Raw genomic sequence first — 22342 nt, forward strand, 5'->3', positions numbered from 1 at the left:
CTCTCTCACACACACACACACACACACACACACACACACACACACACACACACACACACACACACACACACACACACACACACACACACACACACACACAGCTCAAGAAATTAAAAAATGACTTAATCACGCATCAGAACTTCGTGAATAAAAATTTCAAATTGAAAATCTTTACTGACATACAAAAGGAGACAGTGTTGAAAACAAATCATCAACCCTTTGAGGGCCGAATTCAAAATCACACCCAAAATGAAAGCAAAACCTGCTCATGGTTCAAACCTTCCTTCAATTTTTTGAGCACTATATAATTAACACTTATAGCATGACAAGCATTTACAAGCTGGTAACACAACCTCAGGTTGTACATATTGCATATATTTTAATAAGCCTCAGGCTATAATAATGATTTAAAAAGTTACATACATGCATAATCTTCACAGGAACTACAAATACCCCACAATTTATGGTGAAATGCGGGAATGTTAGCGCTCCAACACCTGCCTTCCCAAATACAGGGTTCAGGTGAGGGAATGGTCACCAAGTCAGTGTGCGAAATAGCTTGTAACATGTGTAGCACCATCTCTGAATGGGTTTTAATGAACATTTTGGTGGATATATCCACAATGACATGGTCATTGTGTGAGCACTGAGCTATCGCTGCCGTTTTGCACATGCAGACAGCTCAAGAAAGCACCACAACTTTGGTGGTGGAGGCTGCCTTTGCAAAAAAAAAAAAAAAAAAAATCGATCTCCTGAACACTGTTAATAAACTACCATTAACAGGCTTTTGTTCGTCTTTTAAAATTTAATCGTCCATTTCAGACGTTACCTTATACAAGATAAAATACTGAACATCACATTCAAACAGGTTTTTTTCATTCGTAGGCTTGTTAATTGCTGATTAAAAAAAGAATGAAAAAACCCCAAACACATTTGCTCCAATGAACAGATACCATACTTGTATTTTATTCATTTTGGGGGGGCTTCTATGAGGTCACGGTTGTTGTTTTTTTGTTTCATTTTTTTTTCAGTCAACACTCAAACCACGTCTCCTCAGCTTTTATTGCAGACAAAAAGCAGCATCTGCAAACTCTATTCAAAAAGAAAAAAAAATATGACAGTGAGTCTGCCATCAAAACTGAATGAATAATTATAATTCTCTTCAAATGTGAGCAGGCAGATCTGCAAACATGCACAAATTAGAACTCTAAGAGTTCAGTTCGCACTCCACGGGTAATGATGCCAGCATTTAACTTCGACGGGCAATGGAGTGAAATCTGCATTTATATGCACAGGCAACCCTACTTTGGAAGTCCTGAAAGATCCAGTAAGTCCTGTCAGTCAAAGCTTTGGGAGAAATGTGGCGCTTGTGCTACCAAACCTAAACTGTCCAGAATCAGCGGATTAGCATGTGGACTGCTGTCAGTTGTGAATGCCACTTCAGGGAATTGTTCACAGTAAGAACAAGCAAACACACACATCCACCCAAGTAGCCTCCACCTGCATACACATACACACTGTGACGGTCCAGATTTCTTCAGAATTCTGATCCAAAACCTTACACTCCAGGATTTTTCCTTTTTCGTGGATGTGTACGTGAGTAATTTAAGTACCTGTTTGAATGAGAACACATATAACTTGAAACATTTGTGTGCATATGCCCGCAGGTGTGAGTCTGTATGTGTTTTTTTCAGCGTGTGTATTTGCCTGCACAGCTACAGCAGGCTGAGTCAGCCTTGACAGCAGCAATCGGAAACAGGAGACAAGGACTTGGCGAACAACACAAGCCAGCAGCAAGGTCAAACGCTCACACACATGCACACACAAAAAAAAAAAAAAAAAAAACCCAAAACAAAACACACACATCTTTTTTTTCCCCGTCTTTTTGTCTCTACCTGCTGTAAGAAATAACTGTATATCTTATCTTAAGCAGATCCGAGGATTTAATTGTTTCAAAGTGTTTCAAAGTCAGCCGAGAGTTAATAAAAGGAAGCGGAGCAAAGGATGTATGTGCCAAAGTGTGCAATTAAAGGCGCTTTCGAAGGAGGAAAGGGGGGCTGCTGGGGGCTGGGGGGTATAAATATCGTCCCTTTCTGGACACTACTGCTTTTCCACTCTGTCACTCTCTTTCACACACACGGCGGACCAGCCCACTTCCTTACCAACCCCATCTCTCACAGCGCTAGCCCGGACTTCCCACTGCAATTACTTATAAAACTTTTCAGGGCTGCCACACGTGGTCGGGTTTTTAAAGAGCTGCGTCCCCCTCCTCACGTGGTGCGGGGGGTATTGAGTCGTCACAGACCCCCTGAATGATCACCGAAAAATAAGGCGGCGCAGACAATAGCTCGTCTTGATGAATTCAATTCTTTCAGGACCCTGTACCGTTGTCCAGGCAGCTCCGGGCAAAACAATCGTTGCTTTGATAGTCCAAGAAACACACACTCACTCGGTTGCTCTTAGAAACTCCCTCTAACTACTTCCGAATTAGGATCTAAAGATAATATACATCTGACCTGAACCTGTGATTTCTTTTTTTTTGGGGGGGGATTCAGCTTTTGTATTCCTAGCGGTCTCCTTCCGCTTAAGCGTCAGGTGCACCTGATAGAGAAGAAACATCCGCGTGCCCGCTTCTGTTACAAAATTTTTAAAACAGAAGAAAAAAAAGAAGAAATTAAAAAAAAAAAAAAAACCCAGAAAAAAACAACGATAACTTGAACTGACCTGGTCCGCAGTGGAAGCAGCAATGGTGTTCGACTCGGACATGATTTGATGCTGTGACCCAGTGGTGCTTCTCTGCTGGCCACTGTGGGCTCCTTCATTCACACCTTGGCTTTCAGTTCCGCAGCGAAAAGGGGGGGGGAAACACAGTATACCCTCCCTTTTGCCCTGGCTTGATTAATGCCTGAATTACTTTCACCTCATTTCATCTGATGGAGCTCCGCTTCCTCTCCGCCTCTCTTGCTCATTCGGCATGGTAGCCCACTCTCTCTCCCTTCTCCCTCCCCCCCCACCTTCCCACTGTGAGTCCAGCTCTGCCTCCCCTCCATCCACCCCGCTCTCCCTTCCTCCCTCGTTTTGCGCTCTTACTTTAATTCACCCCTCCCTTTCTTTCTCCTCTAACTGTTTTACTTTCTCTCACTCCCCGCCTCCTCCTTTTTCTGTCGTACTTCACCATTTCAGGAATATGCCCCCTCCCACCTTCTCCTCCGCCATCCACTGCCCCCCCCCCCTCATCTCCCACCATCACCTCCCCAGAAAAAAACCCAAAAAAACCCAAAAAAAAACCACGCACAGGAGAGATCCACAGTCTTTTCCCTCTACCTCCACAATGAATGGCTCGTTGTCACTCCAGCACCTAGGCTGAATACAGAGCAAGTAAGTGGGAGAGAGGAGGACCCATGGTGTTGGTGATGGTGGAAAGGACAGGGGGGTGTCGAACTTCTAGTTTAGCTGGCCGGAGTAAAGTTGGAAAGGGGGGGGACCCGTGGAGGTCCCATTGGCTTTGGCCAAGCACTCCCTCTCTCTTTCTCCGAACAGATTAAAGCCAGGAAACAAAAAAAGGAAAAAAAAAAAAAAAAAAAAAAAAGTGAGGAGCCCACAAGTGAAGAGCCCACACGGCTTCCACCGGACCCCCACCCCCCCCCACCCTGCCAACCCTTTCTCTCTGTCTCCCTTATTTCTTCCGTTTGTTTTCAGAGGCAGCTGCTGCAACTCTGCAGACCACCAACAACTTCCCTTTCAGCAGTACTTGACTCTTCCAAATCCTCGTCCGTCTCTACACCCTGACACTGCCAATGCCCACCCAGCCTCCAGCCCCCCCAAACCCACCAGGTCACACCGAGAGGCTGGCCAAGCCAAAGCCCTCCTCCTCCTCTTCTTCCGCAACATGTTCACAGAGTAACACCCTTTCAATTTTAAGCGCTTCCCTCCTAAGCCTCTGTTTTGATGCGCGCATTGTTGCACCATATGGCTAATGGCTACCCACAACAAAAAGAGGAAGCAGAAATGGGGGGGGATAAAAGTGCATCCAAAATGGGGGCGTGATTGAGAGGTCGAAGAAAACATCACTCATGCGGGAGAATAAGACGGTGTCTTTAAATAAGTCACTCAGCATCAGTTCAACCTCCGGATGTGGTTTAACATCAAAATGTGAAGTTATGTCAACAGCTGACAGGCAACTGGCCCCCAGCCTAATGGGTGTTTGATAGCCGTGGGCAATAGTAGACCAACACCACTTGAGTGGAAGCCCTCAAGTTATATTTAACACATGACAAGCACTGCAGACAGGATGCTAGTCATTCATCTATCAGTTCACAGCATTTGAATCTCCCCTGGAATAAAAAGAACGAAGGCGATAAAAGAGTCATTAGCATAAACCTGCCCTACTCAGTGTGCTGAGAGGAAGTATTAGCAATAGTAGCAGTAGAAATTGACTCTGTAGTTTTCACATTTTTCATTGTTATTTTATAACTGACTTTATTTAGAGAATATGGTGGAATGCTATGTTCTCAGCTTGTGCTAGCATACTTGTTTAGCAACTTAAATCGGTAAATTGTAACGATGTAGCGCACAGAGACCGATACCTGGTAATATGTGACAGTAAAAGGCAAAGAAAATTCTAGGACTTCACTCAGACTTCTTGAATCAATTCTACTACACAAATCTTTGCTACACTCTCATAAATTCTATTAAAATGCTCTGAAATGTTTGAAATTAGCTAGCTTGCTAGCATCTAGCCGTGGTTGTTATTTTCATGTTTCAGCCCAGAGGTTGCTCCTAGTTTGCTATTTACGGCACTTTTTAGCACCTTGTAGAGCAACTTGCTACTTTTGTAACCACTTCCATGGCTAATGAGTGTGCATAGATTCACAGTAGCTACCCCAACACTAGATAGAAATTTATAAAACGCATTAAGTCTTTGTACAGGTCAGACTTAAAGTTGTAAGAGACATATTAGATAACATCACTATCTGTGATTATTCACAGGGCGAAGACAGCACCAGCTCAGGAAGCCTGCTCAGTGCAATCTCTACATTCTCGAAATGCAATTATTTCTCATGTTAATGAATACAAAGGCTCCGGCTTTCTTTGCAGCAGCTATCCAGACGAGCTGGGAAACATATAATTAAAGCACAATACAGCCTGTCAGTGCGACCCACTCCTTTGCTGCTGGGGTGGTCCGACCACTGGGGAAAAATCTGATATATAATCACAGTTCTGCATCTGAGGCACCTACAGTGGGACTGCTCTACAGTGTGGTATCAGTTTGGCTTTGTGCAACATGTAGAATGCACTTCTAGTTGTAAGAGTCACATTTGCATAGATAATGCCTCACTGCTTTTATGCAAAGAGGTTTTTTTATGACGGCAAATACTAGTGGAGCAGGCAATGGCGGCTGGTTTTTCCAAGGCAAAAGTTTCAGTGTGTGCATGTGCATGTGTCTGCGTATTTTGGTGTTTGAGCCAGTGCTTTGTGTCAATGTATGTCAGAGACCATTTTTGTGAAAGCAAATTTTTTGAAATTGTGAAATATGAGATTACTGGAGTGAATCTTAGTATCTTTTATGGGGCTATTTAAGGGATATAACAACCTATTGTAACAATATGGATGTGTGCATGTGCATATGAGCGTACTGGGTATTCAAGCACGCATTTGAGGCCAAAACTACGGCCAATCATTAGTTCCTCCACAGGGATCCAGCCACTTCTTACTAGCTTTGCCTCCAGAGAGTCTGTTGGCCTCAGATTAAGTCAAAGAAAATGAAAAGCTTCACAAGTGCACCCACCCACACGCATACTGACACTTAACTACACATAAATCATGCAGGCAGTAAGTGTCGGGGTAATCAGTGAAAGAAAACCCAGTATGAATCTGGTGGGTCAAACAGATCTCAAAACAATTGTTTGTTGTGGCTGTAGCTGCAGTTTGTGGAGGGGAGGGGGTCCTTGTTTCATTAACTAATTGCCCCATTATGTTAGGTCATTTAACTCTAATTGGAGAAGCACAGATGCTGCATCTGAAAATAATGCCAACTTGTTAAACTGCACATTTAATTTCTCTGTTTGCTTGCTTCGATTGCAACAAGTCCAAAGAGAGGATATCTTTCTTTGCGCAAACAGATATCTCAGTGCAGATCATAGAGAATAAACCCTGTAATGCCAACAGAGGGAGAAGAAGCAAAAACATCATACTTTAACTCCAGATGGAAGCAGTTGCCAAAAAAACTAAATGAAAATAGCTCCCCTGCCTGAGACCTAGTAGATTAATTCATTCAAACTTAAGAGAAGTCTGGCTGGAAACCACTGGCATGGATTCTAGTAGCTTTCAAATATAAGCAAGGAAACATCAACGGCCAAAAGCCGAAAGTCAAATAATGAAGAGGGCAGGCAGCAGAACACTGATAAGGTCAGAATGGATCTCCTTTTTTCCTCAAGGCTGTCTATTTAGCTTCCAAACACATGCCAGCTTCTATTACAGGTAAGTCTAATGCTTTAACACAGACACTGATCCTGGACTCTGCCATTAAATGTTTAAAGCAAACAATGGAAATAGAGGAATTACTTTAAAGCTCCAGCTCAGCCAAACATGGCTTCACACCGAATCTCAATTAAACAATATGCAGTAATTTGAAGATTAATGTACCCTGGGTCTTACGTTTCTTTAGGAGGCTTACTAAGCAGACTTTGTAAAGCAGGTACTAAAATGTGCTTGCTGTGTTATTTTAAGCACATCCAACTCTAATAAGAAAGCAGGTTGACTTTGGGCCACACAAAGAGAAGTGGGGGAACATTTTACAAATGAATCATTAATTTAATGCATTATTTGATTCATTTTAGGTTAAAAGAAAGAAGAATGTGGGCTTGAGATGGCATGCGTGTGTGGTGTGTGACTTATCAGCATTGGTTGTTTACACATTGTTCTTAATAGTTGGCAGCTGGCAATGACATAAGACAGTACTGTAGAATATACTATAAGAGGATGCTATAGAAGATGTAAAGTATTGTACATGTACAAACTGTTGCACATGGATTTGGGTTTATGACCATGCCCTCAAGCATTCAGCTGTTTTTATCTGTCCACATGTTATAATCATATGGTAAAAAGTATTAATGTTATTATCTTAAGGTCTGCCCATTGGCAGAATCTGCTACCCTTCATCTACCAGCTCACTGATTTGCTCATACTATTTCCCACTATTAAGGTTTGCTCAAAATATCCATATAGCAAGACATATGTTAATGTTTTGAAAGAAATATCAGTTAGCTATTAAATGGATCCCATTTCCAGTTAGACTTAATAGAAGATTAGTAATAGAAGATATTTTATGTCCTGCAGCTGTAGCATCCAACCGGGTTGGGAGATGAAAGCTTATAAGTTGGAACAGCAGGAGAACTTTGGTTTACATTGGCCACTTGTTAAACTAATCACATATCAGGAAAAAACTACTTAGCTAGTACAATGCCTCTGGTATTACACACCCTACAGTGGGGCAAAAAAGTATTTAGTCAGCCACCGATTGTGCAAGTTCCCCCACTTAAAATGATGACAGAGGTCAGTAATTTGTACCAGAGGTACACTTCAACTGTGAGAGACAGAATGTGAAAAAAAATCCATGAATTCACATGGTAGGATTTGTAAAGAATTTATTCGTAAATTAGGGTGGAAAATAAGTATTTGGTCACCTCAAACAAGGAAAATCTCTGGCTCTCACAGACCTGTAATGTCTTCTGTAAGAAGCTTTTCTGTTACCTGTATGAATGGCACCTGTTTGAACTCATCTGTATAAAAGACACCTGTCCACAGCCTCAAACAGTCAGACTCCAAACTCTGCCATGGCCAAGACCAAAGAGCTTTCGAAGGACACCAGGAAAAGTATTGTAGACCTGCACCAGACTGGGAAGAGTGAATCTACAATAGGCAAGCAGCTTGGTGTGAAAAAAAATCAACTGTGGGAGCAATCATCAGAAAATGGAAGACATACAAGACCACTGATAATCTCCCTCGATCTGGGGCTCCACGCAAGATCTCATCCCGTGGGGTCAAAATGATCATGAGAACGGTGAGCAAAGATCCCAGAACCACACGGGGGGACCTGGTGAATGACCTGCAGAGAGCTGGGACCAACGTAACAAAGGTCACCATCAGTAACACACTACAACGGCAGGGAATCAAATCCCGCAGTGCCAGACGTGTTCCGCTGCTGAAGCCAGTGCATGTCCAGGCCCGTCTGAAGTTTGCCAGAGAGCACATGGATGATACAGCAGAGGATTGGGAGAATGTCATGTGGTCAGATGAACCCAAAGTAGAACTTTTTGGTATAAACTCAACTCGTCGTGTTTGGAGGAAGAAGAATACTGAGTTGCATCCCAAGAACACCATACCTACTGTGAAGCATGGGGGTGGAAACATCATGCTATGGGGCTGTTTTTCTGCCAAGGGGACAGGACGACTGATCCGTGTTAAGGACAGAATGAATGGGGCCATGTATCGTGAGATTTTGAGCCAAAACCTCCTTCCATCAGTGAGAACTTTGAAGATGAAACGAGGCTGGGTCTTCCAACATGACAATGATCCAAAACAAACTGCCCGGGCAACAAAGGAGTGGCTCCGTAAGAAGCATTTGAAAGTCCTGGAGTGGCCTGGCCAGTCTCCAGACCTCAACCCCATAGAAAATCTGTGGCGGGAGTTGAAAGTCCGTGTTGCTCGGCGACAGCCCCAAAACATCACTGCTCTCGAGAAGATCTGCATGGAGGAATGGGCCAAAATACCAGCTACTGTGTGTGCAAACCTGGTAAAGACCTATAGTAAACGTTTGACCTCTGTTATTGCCAACAAAGGTTATGTTACAAAGTATTGAGTTGTATTTTTGTTATTGACCAAATACTTATTTTCCACCCTGATTTACGAATAAATTCTTTACAAATCCTACGATGTGAATTCATGGATTTTTTTTTTCCACATTCTGTCTCTCACAGTTGAAGTGTACCTCTGGTGCAAATTACTGACCTCTGTCATCATTTTAGGTGGGGGAACTTGCACAATCGGTGGCTGACTAAATACTTTTTTGCCCCACTGTATACTCAGGATTATGTTCAAATAGGCAGTTCCACTTAATCACAATCAGGCTTGATGCTCCTGTCAAACCTTTCCTTCTCTTGTAGCTGTGAAACTCTAAGCACTGATGGGCGTTATTTGGGGATTGCACCCACATGCTATTTTGCCCTGTTCTGTCATGGTCCTGGGTCTTTTGACCCAGCGTTTTAAGTTTGAGTTTATTTTGTTCATTAGGTTATCTAAGTTCATTTGGTTATTAGACTCCTTGTGTTTTCTTCCCCTGTATTTAAGCTTCCCCTCACCCTTCGTGTTTCATGCTGCGTGTCTTATGTTATCAAGTTTGTATTATCATGCCTAAGTGTTTCTAGTTCTTATTATTTCCCCCTCCGTTTCCAACCATGTTAAATCTCCCCTGCTCTTCATGCGTTTCATGTCTGTGTCTTACGTTGTCAAGTTCTGGTTGTCGTGTCTAAGTCTGCATGTTTCCCGTTTTATTTTGAAAAGGGGTCTTGTGTTCTGTGCTCATGCGGTTAGTTTTACTCTTGCCTGTGCATCATTATGTTTATCCTAGTCAGCTGTTTCCTCATGTGTCTCCACTTCCCCTAATCACCTCCTGTGTATTTAAGTCCTCTGTTTTCAGTGTGTGATTGTCAGGTCGTCTGTTGTCCATGCCATGCTTCCAAGTTTCTTGTCTAGGTTTTTCTTATTGTTTGTTTAGATTCCCCAGTTTAGGTTTGTGTTAATTTTGCTTCAGTTTGCCTTGCCCTTTGTTTGTACCTTTTCTACCAGCCATATTAAACGGCTCACCTTTTGTTAACATTCAAGTTTTGTTCCCTGTTCCTTGGAGTCTGCATTTTGGGTCTTGTTCAGTAAGTCTGGCCATATGTTTAATCCTAATATTAATCAATAACACCAATTCATAGCTTGAAAAGTTCACCTAATTTTTATGTAACATTATTTCTTATGGAAAATCTTTTTTATTTTTTTTTATTTCAGAAGATCAAATTTGACAAAGACCATTTAGTGTAGTCTAACAGTTATGGTTACTGTGGTAATGTTGTGTATGTTAAACTTTGACTTTTGTAATGACAGAGTTCTGATAATCTCCCAAGTATAAAGGAGAAAGTTGCTTTGACAGTGGAGGGCACGTGATGGAGGAAAGTGAGAAAAATGCACCACTTGGACATGAAAACACTAGTGTGAAGACAGAAATAATCGCTTTCCATTTGATTTTGCTTTCCATTTCATCTCGGCAGTCATGCTCGTCTCTCCTTTTTGAAAGCCCTCTTATCTGCACTGACAAATAAACTCAAATATCACTGCATAATCATGACAGATAACTCATGCCTTTCTTTTGTTGGTTGAAAAAAAAAAAGCTTTGTAATCCTAAAGGCCAGTCAACACAATTGATATTCAGCTAAAAGTTACTAAACTGCACAGTCACACAAAATGTTCTTTCACTCAGGTGAGTTGACACGAGTTTCCTCTAAAGGCGATGCCGATAGGTGTAATGGCACTGTCACTATATCTATGCAGGCGGCTGCTTTTTCCTTGACCTCCATCCAGTGCTAACAGGATGGATAAGTGTCTGTCTTGCATACAATATTTATATTTATAATGCAATCAAGAAATGTCTTCTGTTATTTTAAAAATATCTCCACAAGTTCTGATATCAAGTTATTTTTTTTCTAAAAATTTCCTGGTTCATCTACATCGTCAACTCAAACAAACGCACAACTTGTGCAACGTATCTACTTTGAACTGAGTTGACTCAACCAAAACTGTGGTACACAACAAAAGGGATGAAAAGAACAAGAGAAAAAGAGCAAACTCCAAATGCAAGGTCAAGCAAACACAGTTGGTGATCAGTGGCTGAACTCATACAGTGGTGCAATCTTAATACTAAACTAGTGAGTTTGAGAACAAACACACACAACAGTGCACCCTGATGAAGGCAAACATTCAATAAATAAAGCACTATTCTAACCATATTGGACATTGTAGCTATATAGCTCGTGTAATTTATATCTGCACATGGAACTCATACCTAGCGCAGTACTGTAGGTACACTCAGGACCCTGTTTGTTAATCCCAACATCCCTCCATCCTCTCTGTAATGAATATATAATATATAGAGAGCATAATGCCACTTGCACTTACTTGCGATGACAATAAACATCACTTTGACTTTGAACAGTCATCATCTGTCAGCTGGAGCATACTAGCCCAGCCTGACACTGTGCCATTTTTATATTAAAACGTGCATTCGAGTAAGTTTTAATCTGCAGCCACAAAGTGTAGCTTCACTATTTGCACTGTATTGGTCAGCTACTGTGCCTACTAAAGCCAGTGCTTGGGAGTCTACCAGACAGACCAGAGCACGCTTTGGAAGGATCTCTCCAGTCCATGTAGTCTAAGTATAGGTCTATTTTTGACTTGCACTGCTTCGAGCAGCACAGAGGAGATGAGAAGAGCAGGAAGTTACACAAAGAAACAGCACAGACCATCAAGTGAATTTTTAAGAAAAAAAAAAAAAGGGCTCTGTGCTGACTCAAAGATCCACTTCCGAAGCCTTCGCTGTGTCCTTTGAAGCCACTTGAACGAGGAAACAAAACCACACTGGAGACTTTTGGTCGCAAACCCACATCCAGTGTACCCTGGAGCTAAGTACTGTTTGCAATCCTAATATATAGGTAATCTTTCCATTATATCCATTAACCTCCTAGGACTTGGCGTCCACATATGTGGACATCACATTTTGGGTTATTTAGACCAAAATACTCAATTTTGCTCTACATGGGCCTGATATCCAGTTTCGAAGGCATTATACTGCTACTGTTCTATCAAAATTTTAAAAGAATATCCTCATATGTGGTTCTTATTTTTCTTAAAAAGCAAAAATAAGGTTAAAAAAAAAAAAAAAAAAAATCTGGTAATTCTTTGTTTTTACATTCACCGGACCCCAATATGCCCAAATATCAAAGAGAAATTTAAAATGCATGCCGTGGAAGAGCTCGGGTCTTAGGAGGTTAATAAACAAAAAAACCCTCAGTGTAACTATGTGCTTCTGGCAATTTGGGCTTTAGCTAACTGAATAAATACCTTTTTCACTGCCTGACAGCATGTCTCCTTGCCCTTTAGCATTCACAGATCAACATGCATTCGCACTGAACCGCTAATCTCACAGGGAGCCAACATCATGTCAAGACTTATTACATCCTCCACAATCTATATATCTGTCCCTTACAGCAATTAGGTTAATATCTCTTCACCTCTCATTAGCTCAGCACGCCTGTGATGGGACGTCTGACTGTGATAGAGACCTCCAGCTGAAGCATCGATAAGCCCAGACTTTCTCTTGCCTCCTGAGCGGATCATGTGACAAGTATCTGACACAGCGTTTAGGCCCGAGCGGTTGTGAGAGAAGACGGGATGACATAAGTGCACGGAAGAGCAGTGGGGAGAGAACTTCACAGGGTTGAGGTTCACAATAGGACAAGCGCTGCAGGAGCCGCAGAGCAGGGATAAAAGAAGGAAAACACAAAAAGATCAGTTTTGCAACAGCACTTTGGCTTTGTCTGGCGCCACAAAAGACAAAATGTGTTGAAGCGCAGTCGGAGGGAAAATCAACCTTTTTTTATTCAGTCCAAAACAGCTAGCTCTTTAATTGGGGGGGGGGCAAAAACATCAGCTGTGGAGAAAAAGAAAAAAAACAAAAGTCAAGCGGGGAGATAAAGAAAACATAGAAGGGAGATGGGAAATGGAATAGGGTATTAGTGAGTGATGTTTGTCCAGCCGTCCAGCTGACCTGAACACAAACTGGCCTAGCCAGCACCTGAGAACCCAGGAGAGAAACACAAATGAAGGAAAGGAAGAGAGAGTTAAAAAAAAGAAAAAGAAAGAGGGAACAGAGAGACATTTCCAACGGTTGGTTTAACCTGAAGTTTCCATGATAAATTCTCCACCCATCCCCCTGACCCCTCATCTCTCTGCTTTGGCTGGGAGGGCCCCAGCTGTTCGGTCTGTATAAATAGCGTGAGGCTTTAGCTCGGACCCCGGGGGAGCGCGGGGCTCATTGGAGAGAAGGCACGGGAACAAATCGGGCCGGAAAAAGCACACAACATACACATTTTGACAAACATATGGGACCATTGCTGGGGATGAAAGTGCGAAACATGTGAGTGAAGTTGGCCTCACGTGGCAAAAGTCACTGTCGCGCTTAAAATGTGGCGAGAGAGGAAGAGCGGCAAACGGCCAGGAAGAGACGTGACATCTTCACTCGCTAAAAAAACGTCTTCGAAGACAGCCACTCGAACAAAAAAGGCAAACATGTTTCTTTATGGCAAAAGCGTATGCACACTGTACACCAACTACATATTCTACTCTGAGTCTATAAGCAACACAAATCTTTCAGAAATGACTTGAAGATTAGAGCATTAGAGATTAAAGCCACCTTGACTACCCTTCTATGAGCACCTGTGGTTTGAGGGACAACAATAGCCCTCCTGTTATTCATTATGCTTTAAAATAAGCTTTGGCCTTGTTGTAATGTATTGTTCATTTGCTTTTTGTTCTGTTTCACTGCTCTATTTAATACTGCAAAATATTAGAGAGAGAACCCTATTGATTTGACAGTCCCCTATGAGCAAGCGCTTAACGACAACGGGAACGAAGAACCCCCTTTTAACAGGAAGAAACCTCCAGCACAAGCAAGCAGGTTCAGACAGGATTCATCTGCTGTTTGATAACATGTAGTAGTGGAAGATGAACATATTTGGAGGAATGAGAGGGAAGTGCAGGAGAAGAGAATGTTCCTTCAGAGCCTATTGCAGTATAACTTCGAGATGATTTAGGGTCAAGTGATCAAGCTTCAACTAAAAAGCCTTACCAAAAAGGACTGATTAAGCCTAATCTTAAGGCAAAGATGGTGTCTGACTCCTAAAGCTAAACTGGGAGCTGTTCATTCAGGACTTTGTATGCAAGGAGAAGGATTTTAAAGTCAATTCTTGATTTAACGGGGAGCCAATAAGAGAGGCAAGTATGGGAGAAAAAGGACCTGTCTCTCTCCCTCTCTCTAGTCCTCATTAGTACTCTCTGTGCAGCATTTTGTATCCATTTAAGACTTTTCAGGGAGCCATTAGGACAACCTGATACAGATACTAAGCAAGAAGCACTCCGAGAGCGCAATCTTCTCGGAGTGCTTCAGCATTTACTTTTAAGGGAACAGTATTGTATTTTGTGCAGTAAAAAACAAACAAACAAAAAAACGGATAACAGCAGCATGACAGATGATAATTACACAACATTATGTATGAACAGATAATGAATAATAGGTATTGATTTGTAAATAACTGCATATGAGTAAATTGAGCATTTATTTATTATTTATTTATTATTATACTACAGGATATCAGACTGACTAGACTCTTTCTCTTAACAATACTTTCTTTATTGATGTAACAGATTTTAGGGTCAGATGTGACATGATATTTGGATTCAAACTATAACGGGATATTCAGAATACCTCCTATACATTATCATTTCGTTAATGTTGCCAATCCAAACAAAAGGCATTAGAATTTTAAACATAGTTTTTAAGGTAAAAGACATTTTATGAAGGTTTGACCTTATTTGACCTTGAAGAGGTCAGAGGGCTGAAGTGACGGGATATTTAGCGTCCCCATATATCATTCGCTGTATCAATATATGTTGTCAATAGAAACAAAAGAAGAAAGAAACATAGTTTTAAAAAGCTCTACATGGCATTATTATCACTTTGACCTTCAAATCATTCTGTTGACCTTCAGGTAGCGGTCAGAGGTCAAAAGGGACATTTTATATCTTTGCTCTGATATGTTAAAATATGTGATATTTTAAATCTTTATACGGTACTTTCTATATGTTGACAATACAAACCAGCCATCCACCATCCATCCCACTGGTGACATCATGGCTAACACAGATGGCAGTGATGGAATGCACCCAATGATACTATAGATTCCATCCCATGAAAAGGGGTAAAGAGAGGGGGAAACAAAGAAATGAAGAAAAGTGCAGAGGGGTGGAACCACGCATTAGAGGGCCATGCAGAAAAGACCCCCCTTGGGGGGTCAGGTTGGGTTCAAGCGCAACAAATTACCTAAATATGGTTGTGAAAAGGCCTTAGAAAAAAAGGTTTTGATGGAAACTGCAGAAAGTGATAATAACGCTCAAAGAAAAAGGGGGGAAATTTAGGGGCTCTGCTGTGCAGACACAATGTCACAAACCTGTCCATAATTTCACTGACTACAGAGGATAAAAATGGAAAAAAGTGTTAAGTCCCTGCTTTTTAACTTGCTCGTCCCTTTTGTGCAGTGGGAGGGAGTGGGATCTATTGAAGGAGCAGAAAGAAAAAGTGGAAGAAGTGGAGAGGAAGAAAATCAGAATACGAAATTTTCAGCCTGAGTGGTTTTTTCCAAACGAAATCTAAAAAGCTCTGAAACACAATGGAGTCCCCTTTTCCCCCCTCTCTGCTATGTGTGTGTGAACATACATAGGAGGTTGGTTGGTGGTGGGTTACCTTTTCAAGAGTGCCCAGCAGTGGACGTGTTTGGCATTTGCGGCCCTTGTTGCTCAATTGTATGTTCGCCACAGCAGCTGAATCTGGGCGCCGCCTGTGACCCGTGCGGATGCTTGTATTTATTTTTTTCCCTCCCAGTCCTCATTCAGCCGATCAGTTGGAGGGTGGAGTGAAATCAAAAACAGAAATTATGTCTGACTTCTCCTCCACCCCGACCTGCCTTCAGAGATCAGTCTCTCTTAGTTCACATCTGTTTGTTGGCCCTTCGCCCCAAAGGCAGTCAACATGGTTGCTGAGCACTGCTGTTAACTAAACCGGCTGACTGGCAACTCAATATGTTTCTTACATAAGTGGAGAAAAAGAAGGAGAGAGGCTGTTTCACCTGTAATAAGTGTATGAGGAGTATGCGGCGCACATGGTCAACATTGTACTCACAAAAGGCAGCTCCATGGGGCGGAAACTACAAGAAAAAACAACATTTAGCAACATTCACAGGCTCAGGCACATGAAGCAGGGCTATTAACAAAGTGATGTGCCAGGAAAAAAAAGAAACACTTCTTTAAAAGGCTCAGCACATCCCTGCTAACTCCCAAATATATCCTCTGGGCTTGCATTTATTACTTTCAGACCAAAAGTCACAGCCTGGTCGGCCTTTACTCCACACACAGAGAAGAGCCATAAAGACTGGATGTGTGAGTTTTGTTCTGCGTGTGTCAGTATGTACAAATACCCAGATTGTTTGTGGGTGTGCATCTGTATTTATCCAGGTGGTGGTAACGAGTTTCATATCTGAGCGCTTGCTCACATATCTAAAATATGTTTATGTGGTATTCTAAACTGTGTCAGTGCCTCGTGTGTGCGTGGAGGCATGCGTGTGTGTTTGTGTGTATCCTGACCTCAGGGAGGTTATGGCTGTGGGTCCCACTATTTCTTTCCATTTAGTTTCCACTTCACAGCCTATAGCACACATTAGCCTCACAACCCCTGGGAAATGGCGCGCGCACAAACATAGTGAGAAACAGACTCTCTCTCTCACACACACACACACACACACACACACACACACACACACACACACACACACACACACACACACACACACACACCACTCAGGGGGCACAGAGAAAAACACATTCCTGTATAATAAAGTGACATAACTTTTGTTGCATGACTGATTAAATGAGTAACTGTACATGCCAACTGTATGTATGCGTATATAACTGTGTAGGCCAACTTTTTACATTACTGGCAGTATAAATCTGTGTAAAGAATGCAGTGGATCAGGAAATAACTTGTTCCAAGGACCTTCTGTGCTACTGTCCACATCCCACACTAATAGGAATTACAGTCTATAAAATGTTGCAAATTAGCAGCATTCAAACACATTTCTTTGTATATGTAACTAATATGTCTTGTATGATTCGGGGTAGCATTGCATCTAATTTCATGCAGTTTTTCATTGCCTTATTTTTCTGTTTTTTAAGTTTTGTCAGAAGGTAAAACCCTTTGTTTGAACCTGTGCATGTGCATCCTTAAATGCACAAACGTGGGAGGCATTGTTGTAACCTGGAAATCACTCCTTTATGTTCTGTAGTTTTTGGTTACTTCGTAACTTAAACTAAACATGGATGAAAAATAGCATTTAAAAAAAAGAAATCTCTTGACAATTGCATTGAGAGCACATTGTAGCTTCAAGAATCTGCTGCAACAAACAATTTGACATTAAGGACTTAACATCATCTTATCACAGAGTGCCAGAAAGTTTCAGTTTTGAGGGAAACACAAATTCTTATCATGTAAGAATGTCAGGATTTGAGAAACTGAACTTAGAATCACTGATAATCCCTCCCAAGTCCAAATGTCTCAGCAATTATGGACGAAAAGTAACAAGCAAACTCTTAAAGGCTTGCCAACATTAAACTCTGATCAGGAGCCAGTCCTCGCTGACCTTTTCCTCCTCCTTTGGCCTTGATGGTGATGGAGGGCCAGCTCTGGCCCAGCACGGCCAGACATATCAATACAGCGCCCAGCAGAAAATATAAGCAAAACCTCAGTCCAACTCCTCCTCCTTCCCCTCCCTACTCTCACATCCACATACATACATCTTAACAGCAGACGCTTTAAGGAGTAAAGACAAAGAGACAGCTATCCATGTGACAAAACCTTGTGGCAGGGCACCATCTGCTCATCCGCTCAGTGGAAGTGGTAACTTCCAGGGCAGTCAAAGACAACGCAGGAAGATTGAGGAGACGGGGCTCCCTTTTGACCGCTGTGAAAGAGCAAGGGAGTAAAGTTTGAAACAGAAAGAGTCCCGGCAGAAGGCTACCAGCCGAGCCAAGCAGTAGCAGGAAGCGAGCGCCTTGTGTGTCCTGAGATTTACGGTGACTGGTCCATCCACCAACCACCTGGACCTGCATAAATAAATTTAACCAGACAATTCAAAAACGGGTATTGCTGAGTGGAATCAAACGATGAAGGAGGAAAGACCATTTCCGCCCTCTGAATAGAGGCAAAGATGAATAGACTGAGTCACATGATAAATAACTGCATAAATTCAAAATCATCTTCTGGATGAGAACATGGTCTAACACGGAGAGACGGAAAAAAAAAAGAGCTCAAGGAGAGGGAGGGAGGGAGGGAAAAAACACAAGTGACAGTTGGCGATGGGAGAGCAAGATACACACACACTTATCTATTGTTGCCATCTCTAAGACACAATTGGCATCACTGTCCACAAATGCTGAAGACAACAATCCCAGCCATGAGAAACTGTGTGTGTGTGTGTGTGTGTGTTAGCTGCTGTCTGCCATCACTGCTGCAGGTGGCGTACGATCTACCTGCAGCTCTGTGCCTCCATTACGCTTTTCAATGTGTTAAATCATCATAAAGAAGCAGTTTAAGTAAAGCACTCACTGAGCAGTACAGCAGAATGGCTTCAAACGCTTTGGGTCGACAAAATTCAGTTTAAAGATTACAAATGATAGAATTTTAACTTCTCTCAGGTGAGATGAATAGCTAAAGCCTGCACTGAAACAGTACAATATCCTGAATTGATCCATTCACTTTACTTTATTATTATTAGCCTTCAAACCGCTGCTGGCTGCGAGGAGTAACTACAGAAACACTTGATTGATACTTCAGTTGTTTCCTCTATACTTGCCTGCTGTGTGCGTGAGGTCTGTAACTTCCTAGTGGCCACAGAGTGCCACTTACATCTCAGTTAAATGCAGGCACATGTAGCCAAGAGTATTCACATCTACCTCTTGACACAATCATTTAAAAATCTCCTGTTGAGCTACAGCCAAACACACAGAACTTTTTGGTTTTCTTCCCCCCCCACAAATACCCGGCAGTGCCAAAGCAATCAAACAACTGACTGGCTATCTGTCACTGAGCTGTAAACTCTCCAACACAAACAAACAATTTTTGAAAGCCAAAAAAAATACAAAATTATATCTCCATCCTCCAAGCACCTTCAAATGTTTGTGCGGGAGAGACGCTGATAACGGCGCCCTCTTAACTTCAGACGGTGTGTTTGCATTTTAGCGGGGATATACATCTTAAAAGGATGCGGCAGTGAGAGAGACAGAGAGAGAAAAAAATGTCAGCGGGGAGGAAAGCAAGGCTTCAAACAGGCAAGAATGTCAGATGAGAGTTGGAGCGCAGTTATCGCCGTCTCAAGACGGACTAAAGGGAGAAAGCCAGAGAGAGAGAGAGAGACGGAAGGAGAGGTGACCGGACTGCCAATGATGCCAAACCTCTATTTAAAGCTTCCCCAACAGTGTAGGCCTGACACTGACACATTTACCTCTTGGCCTCATGTTTTATCAGCAGCCACCTCCTCTCCAAAAACAAAACAAAACAAAAAAAAGTGAATCCACTTTTACTGTTTTCAGCTCTTGCAGAGATCAGATAGCTGGTGAGAGTGTGCTGAGAGGAGAGCTTCTATGCCTGCAAATGAACTTTGGGGGCTTTTGGGACCGTGTTTAGTTGCTAATGTGTAGTTAAGCAGTGCCATTGTGAACAGCAGGGGGTGACAGCTCCGTCTCCTGCACATAAACACCGACAGGATAATCACCCTGGTGGGGAAACTGCGGCCGTTTTTTTTTTTTTTTACTCAGCGAAAAACCTGTGAATCCTAATCCCAGGTTACAAATTTCAACATAAAAACGGGAGAAAAAGTAGGAAAGTATGAGCACAACAGCCTACTTTTGAACACATAACAGGTTAGAGTCCTGTGAATGATCCCCTAGTGAAATGAAGCCAAACCACCTGGCCTCCAAAGGGGAGCCAGAGGGTGACTCAACTGGTGGTCCAGCAGCTGCATCCCACCAGCGGCCTACAGCTGAGATGTGTTTGCATCCGCATGTTACTGCTTTTAAAAAAAACACGAGTGTGCGCACACGTGTTTACTGAACAAAAATGAAACTTACCAGGATCCCAGCAAACTGCTTCTCTTCCATCCTTTAGGACCTCGTCGGCAAAGATCCCCTGCCTCTCTCTCTCTCTCTCGCGCGCGCGCGCTCTCTCTCTCCCTGTGTCTGGGATGGACTCGTCTGCCTCTCGCCCAGCAAAGTTTGGAGTTTTCTGAGGTGGTCGAGGTTCGCTGGAGCGTCTTCACCCCCGTCGCGTCGCTCTCTCCGTCTCTGTCCCCCCTTCTTCTGTGCTGCTTGCAAGTGTAGCTGAAGTGGCGTCGCTGCTTTGTGCTAATTCTGCCCTAATCCAGAAACTTTTCTATGCTGTGAAAAGAACACGTGACAGGCAGAGAGGGGTGGAGGGAGAACAGGAGTTGGGGGGGAGAAAGGGGTAGGGTAAGTGGGGAATAGGGGGGGAGGCAAAGCAACACTTTTTTTTTAGTTTCTTGTCCCCTTTGGCCATGTTCAAAACAGTTTGTCAGTCTTAGTACATGACCTGCTCTGAGGTCAAAATTTTTAAAACCACACATCAACTGTTTATGGTGAGAGTTAAAGAAAAGGTGGGAATGTAACTGGTAAAGCGTCAGTTAGTGAGGATGCAGGCAAACAATTCAGAAAACATGTAGTGACAGATTTGCTTTTTTTTTTTTTTTTTAAGCAAAGCAGCTGCCATAACAAAGTGCCCTTTTGTGTAAAGAGATTAACTGTTAGGGAAACGTTTAGACTGCCCACTGACTACTGCTGTATGGAAGCCAGACTGGGAAAAGAACACTCAGCCTGGATCTTGAAGAAAAGTGGCCGAAAATACTTTGGATTGAAAAGTTTCTGAAATGTGCATCTGGGCACTTACCTTTCACTGCATCCCTGCACGCATGTTGAGAGCAAACAACATCAACAGTAGTTTATAATAGATATACACCAATAAATACTACAGCTACAGATTCATCTGCAGCTGTTTCTGCTCATGAATTAATTACTGATTTGGTCTACCAAACCTGAAAAAGCCAGTCTTCCCAGCAGCTTATATTTCTCCAACAGTCCAAAACACAAACAGATATAAACTAGACATCCCTCAAATCTGAAGTATGTCTCCCTTTATTTGGCTCAGGGAATAAAAAAAAAAACTTCAGTATACTAAAAGCGCTCGTGAAAAAAGGAGAGAAAAGGTGGCCAAATATAGCCACTCTTTACTGTTACAGGCATTAAAAAAAAAAAAAAAAAAAAATCCCCCACACATGTACACATGTCACATACACGGGAGCCTACAGGGACTGGAAAAAAATGCCTCCCCCTGGGGTCAACCATCATACGCATCATGATGCTCACTGATAAAAAGATGGGAAGAAACAAAACGAGGTTAAAAACGGATCCTTACCATCCACAATATGATGTCTGAATAGAGAAAAACCACACAACCAAAACACAACCTTGTACGTGAGGAAAAGGGCTAGCAGCTCGGCCGTGAGAAACTCACTGACACAAAGGCTGAAGTCTTTGATCAAATCACCGTGCTCTGGCTCCTTCTCACTGGCTGGGTAATGTATGTACATAAGGTAAGAGTTGAGCCAAGCCTATTGGGCAATCCAGGGAGGCGTGTCAGCAAGAGGTTACGTCCAACTTACTCTGAAACCTGACGTGTCTGTTGGCCCTTGTGAGGTAAGTAGCTTCCAAGCACAGACTGCATAATGTCCCACGGTACCGCCTTGTCCCTAACATGAAGTAATCTTATCAATAAAAAAAAAAAAATGCCAAAAACCGTCTGATTATTGTAAATGTGAGAACTTTTTTTTTATTTTTTTTTATTTTTTTTTACATGAAGTGTTTTCTGGTTTTGAACTTTATATTACTTTCCACAGAGGAGCGGATTAATGGATTAACTGAGAATGAGAATTATGTTATTTCCTGCCCCATTCACCACTAAGTTGCTTGTGAGGGGAAAAAAAGCAGAAATATCCATAACCAATGAGCTTGGCAAGAGGGGCTCAGGAGGTGAATCTTGAAGATAAAAAAACAAAACGTTTTTGGTTTGGACGACGTTGGCTCTTTAGAGAATTTAAACATTTCCCTTAGTAAAAAGACAGGCTGCAGACTGAACACTAATACGTGCCCCGACTACACCACAAAAGGCCAAGGATGATGCAAAGTATTTTCAGAGCAGACTGCTTACACAGCATTAATGATAAACCCGGTAAGAATGAGCTCCTCAGCCTCTGGTTACCTCTCATTTCTTCCACCCTTGTATGTAAAATTACTTGGACATCTAAGGAATATTAAAAAAAAAAAAAAAAATCAGTTATAATGATGAATATGA

The 22342-nt window shown here is 42.3% G+C and overlaps 1 protein-coding gene across 4 annotated transcripts in view; it reads right to left on the reverse strand.

Annotated features, from left to right (window-relative positions):
* Positions 1–22342, reverse strand: part of slc6a9 (solute carrier family 6 member 9) — an 87297-nt gene that overhangs the window by 50818 nt on the left and 14137 nt on the right. For 3 of the 4 annotated variants that reach the window (XM_082512632.1, XM_082512630.1, XM_082512631.1), the window contains exon 2: positions 20050–20355. In XM_082512632.1, the coding sequence (XP_082368758.1) occupies positions 20050–20079 (30 nt within the window). In that variant the 5' untranslated portion in view covers positions 20080–20355. Of the gene's footprint in view, positions 1–2724; positions 3023–20049; positions 20356–22342 lie in introns of those variants that run through there. The other variant, XM_082512629.1, reaches the window with a different exon arrangement.

This window comes from Aulonocara stuartgranti (assembly GCF_965226115.1).
Source record: "Aulonocara stuartgranti genome assembly, chromosome: 18".
NCBI classification, from domain to species: domain Eukaryota; kingdom Metazoa; phylum Chordata; class Actinopteri; order Cichliformes; family Cichlidae; genus Aulonocara; species Aulonocara stuartgranti.